The sequence below is a fragment of the Volvox carteri genome, assembly GCF_000143455.1.
Source record: "Volvox carteri f. nagariensis unplaced genomic scaffold VOLCAscaffold_118, whole genome shotgun sequence".
Taxonomy (NCBI): Eukaryota; Viridiplantae; Chlorophyta; class Chlorophyceae; order Chlamydomonadales; family Volvocaceae; genus Volvox; species Volvox carteri.
The window spans coordinates 95,227-98,620 of NW_003307661.1; the positions used below are offsets into that span (position 1 = coordinate 95,227).

Sequence of the window (3,394 nt, forward strand, 5' to 3'; positions counted from 1 at the left end):
TCGTGTTAAATAAAAATCCCAGGGAAGCTCTCAAGGAATGATCTGAAAATATCCTGATCAAAAACGGCAACTCAACAACCGGTGTTTCCCCCTACCGAGCCGCCGCCATCGGCTCACTTGCTAATGAAAAACCGATCAATGAGCCGACCCACGGGTCATCCACATACACAAAGTACTTCACACTCACACCCAAGCCCGCTCTGCCCGGCTCGTTAGTAATACTAAAAGCATACAACCCTCATCACCGTTCCCCCCAAAAAAGAATACACCTTTCGGGTGAGAATAACCCCGGGCCACATCTCCGAGCCACACTGCCCACGACCCACGGGTCACTCACTCACTCACTCACTCACCAGCATTTCCGCCGCCGTGAGCCGCTTCCGCTCCCCTCCGCTGACCCCCCGAACGAACTGGTCGCCCACCAGCGTCTCTGAGCAGTGCGTGAGCCCCAACAGCGCCATCACAATGTCCACCTTGACCCGGGTACCCCAGGCCTGACGCAGGAGAGCCTCAAACTCGTCTTCCGGGGCCTTGGGGGGAGGAGATGGATGTGGGTTTTGTGTGTGGGGTGAGGGGGTGGGGTGGGGTGGGGTGAGGTGAGGTGGGGGAAAGCAGGGGCTTGTCGGTGGGGTGATTGGGGGATGGGTGACGGCGGTGGGGGAAGTAGCGTGTGTGTATTTTTTGGGGGAAGGAAGCGGGGTACGTCTTACACATGTCGTATCACCGTGTAGGGGTGGGTCACATTTAATGTGTGTGTGTGTGTGTGTGTGTGCAGAGGTGGGCCCCCCCCCGCCGGTGGTATAAAGGAGGAGGGAGAGAAGGCGGGGATGTCCGGGATGTGTCCGATCCTATTTGCTGAGCCGCGGGTAGCAACTGGCATGTGTATGTATGTATGGTTGGTATGTATGTATGTATGAATGAATGTATGTATGTATGTATGTATGTATGTATGTATGTATGTATGTATGTATGTATGTATGTATGTATGTATGTATGTATGTATGTATGTATGTATGTATGTGTGTGTATGTATGAATGTATGACGTTGATTACACTGTGGGCTGAAAAGCCGGGGGCCCAGGGCCGAAGCACAGCGCGGGGGGCGGGTGCATACGGCTGGTTAGTCTCATGCACTCCGCCCCCGGGTCAGGCCGCACGGGAAACGACGGCCGGCACGCAACAGCGCTTGTTTGGCGCTCCAACTAGACGGGATCTATGCCCGTTGGTCTCCTAACATAAACGAAGTCGCAACTGGGGGGCTCTTCCTGCCGACCGAACGAACCGAGCATCTCAGAGAGCTCGCTACCAGGACTTGGGCGACCGGGAGCCCGACGAGTCTTCCCGGGCTGGGGAGGTCACCAAGCTCAAAAATCCTCACGCAAAAAAGAGCGCAAAGAGCTCACACCACAAGACGCCAAACAGCCTCCTGAGACTACTACCCTCCTCCGCCTCTCCCTCCCTGGGCTAGTCCAGGGGAGATAGCCCCCGTCGAGGGGGTAACACCGCACAAGTCCGCGCCCTTCCACAGCACTGGGTCTAAATTGAAAAGTACTCAAACGGGAAGACCCTGCGGCAACGCAGGGCGATCAAGCCTCCGGAAACCACAGGGGGGGAGGGTAGCCAGCTCGGCGCCCCCCCAATACCGCTCTACCAAGACGGCTGGTTCCCAAGATCCTATCTCACCTAGACGCCGCACCACGAAAAACCCGGTCTCGTACCCTGAAGAACCTAGTCCTGCACCACGCGCGCACCTTCGAGTACGGCCCCCCCTTCTGGGTGCCCACCTCCCCCTCATCCGCGCCCTCGCTACGGCCACCTGTTTCCACTCACCACTCCTCAACCCTACATCCTCTTGGTGTACTCTCTACCTCTTCCCCTCCCCCCCCGGCTCTCCCCGCCCTTTCCCCGGTCTCCCCCCCCTCCGCCGGTACGGCTCCCCCAGGCNAATAAACCCTCCCTCCCCCATGTCCCCTTGCGCGGCACCCCCCCAAGCCCCATCCCTGATCCCGCCCCCCTCGCAACCTATCCCCTCAACCTCCCTCTCGACCTCCCTACCACCCCCACCACCTCAAAACCCCCCTCCGCGCCTCGACACCCTATCCCCTTATCCCCTAAACTCCAGCTCCCGCCGTGTCCGCTTGACCATTAGGTCGTGATGTCCACCGCCTCCGCGCAGCGCAGTGCTCCCCCGACGATTGACAGGATCGGGTGGTGGGGTCCCACTCCGTCCCAGCCCCGCCTTGGGACATTAAGCGCGGTGAAAGAGCGCAAGCGCGCCCAGAAGTCCACTACTGCCCGAGCGCGGGCGTATTCCAGGGGGGTTGCTGCTGCTGTTGCTGCTGCTGCTGCTGCTGCTGCTGTTGCTGCTGCTGTTGCTGCTGCTGTTGCCGTCCCCGGTCCCGCGATGGGCCCCTGCGTTTGATCCTCGAGTACCGGCGCGTTCAGCGGCGGCCCCTCGTGCGGTCTCACTCCGTTGGCCAGGTGAAAGAAGTCCGTTATCCGCCGCTGTTGGGGCCCTTGCGCCTGGATCTGTTGCGCTTGCTCTGGCTGTTCTGTCGCGGGGTTAGCCGCCCTTTCCAGTCGCCTTCCGGCTGCTCGCAGACAACACCTGCCTACCTCCATGGCAGACAGGGCTGCCAGGGCGATCACATCCCAGGAATGTATGTATGTATGTATGTATGTATGTATGTATGTATGTATGTATGTATGTATGTATGTATGTATGTATGTATGTATGTATGTATGTATGTATGTATGACGTTGATTACCTGCCTACCTCCATGGCAGACAGGGCTGCCAGGGCGATCACATCCCAGGAATGTATGTATGTATGTATGTATGTATGTATGTATGTATGTATGTATGTATGTATGTATGTATGTATGTATGTATGTATGTATGTATGTATGTATGTATGTATGTATGTATGTATGTATGTATGACGTTGATTACACTGTGGGCTGAAAAGCCGGTATGTATGTATGACTTAGATTACACTGTGGGCCGCGAGAGCCGGGGGCCGAAGCCGAAACACAGCGCAAGGGTCGGGAGCACACAGCACAAGTCGGTTAGTCTTGTGTGCTCCCGACCCCGACTCAGACTGCCATCACTCTACGCAGCCACTCCGCAGCCCCTCCATCCGGGGATGGCGCTGCATTGAATACACCACGAAGGGCTCTCAGGTCCCGCTAGAGCGAGTCCACAAGTCTCAGCTAGGGCAAAGTCAAAGGCTCTCTGAAACAACCCCCCAAAACACCACCAACGAAAACGGGATTCGAAGGGAAAACAAACAAACAAACAAAAATTCGGTTAGGGCAGTCCCGGCAGGGGAGGGCTCCTGATATACCTAACAGGCCAACAAAAAACCTCCAAGAGAGAAAGGCTAAGAGAGCTC

At 56.9% G+C, this 3,394-nt stretch overlaps 1 protein-coding gene across 1 annotated transcript in view; it reads right to left on the minus strand.

Annotated features, from left to right (window-relative positions):
- Positions 1-455, minus strand: part of VOLCADRAFT_40167 (uncharacterized protein) — a gene marked incomplete at both ends in the record, with an annotated part of 16,943 nt that extends 16,488 nt beyond the window's left edge. The window contains 2 exons of the mRNA XM_002959013.1: positions 246-299; positions 354-455. Coding sequence (XP_002959059.1) covers positions 246-299; positions 354-455 — 156 coding nt within the window. The remainder of the gene's footprint in view (positions 1-245; positions 300-353) is intronic.
- Between the last annotated feature and the right edge of the window lie 2,939 nt (positions 456-3,394).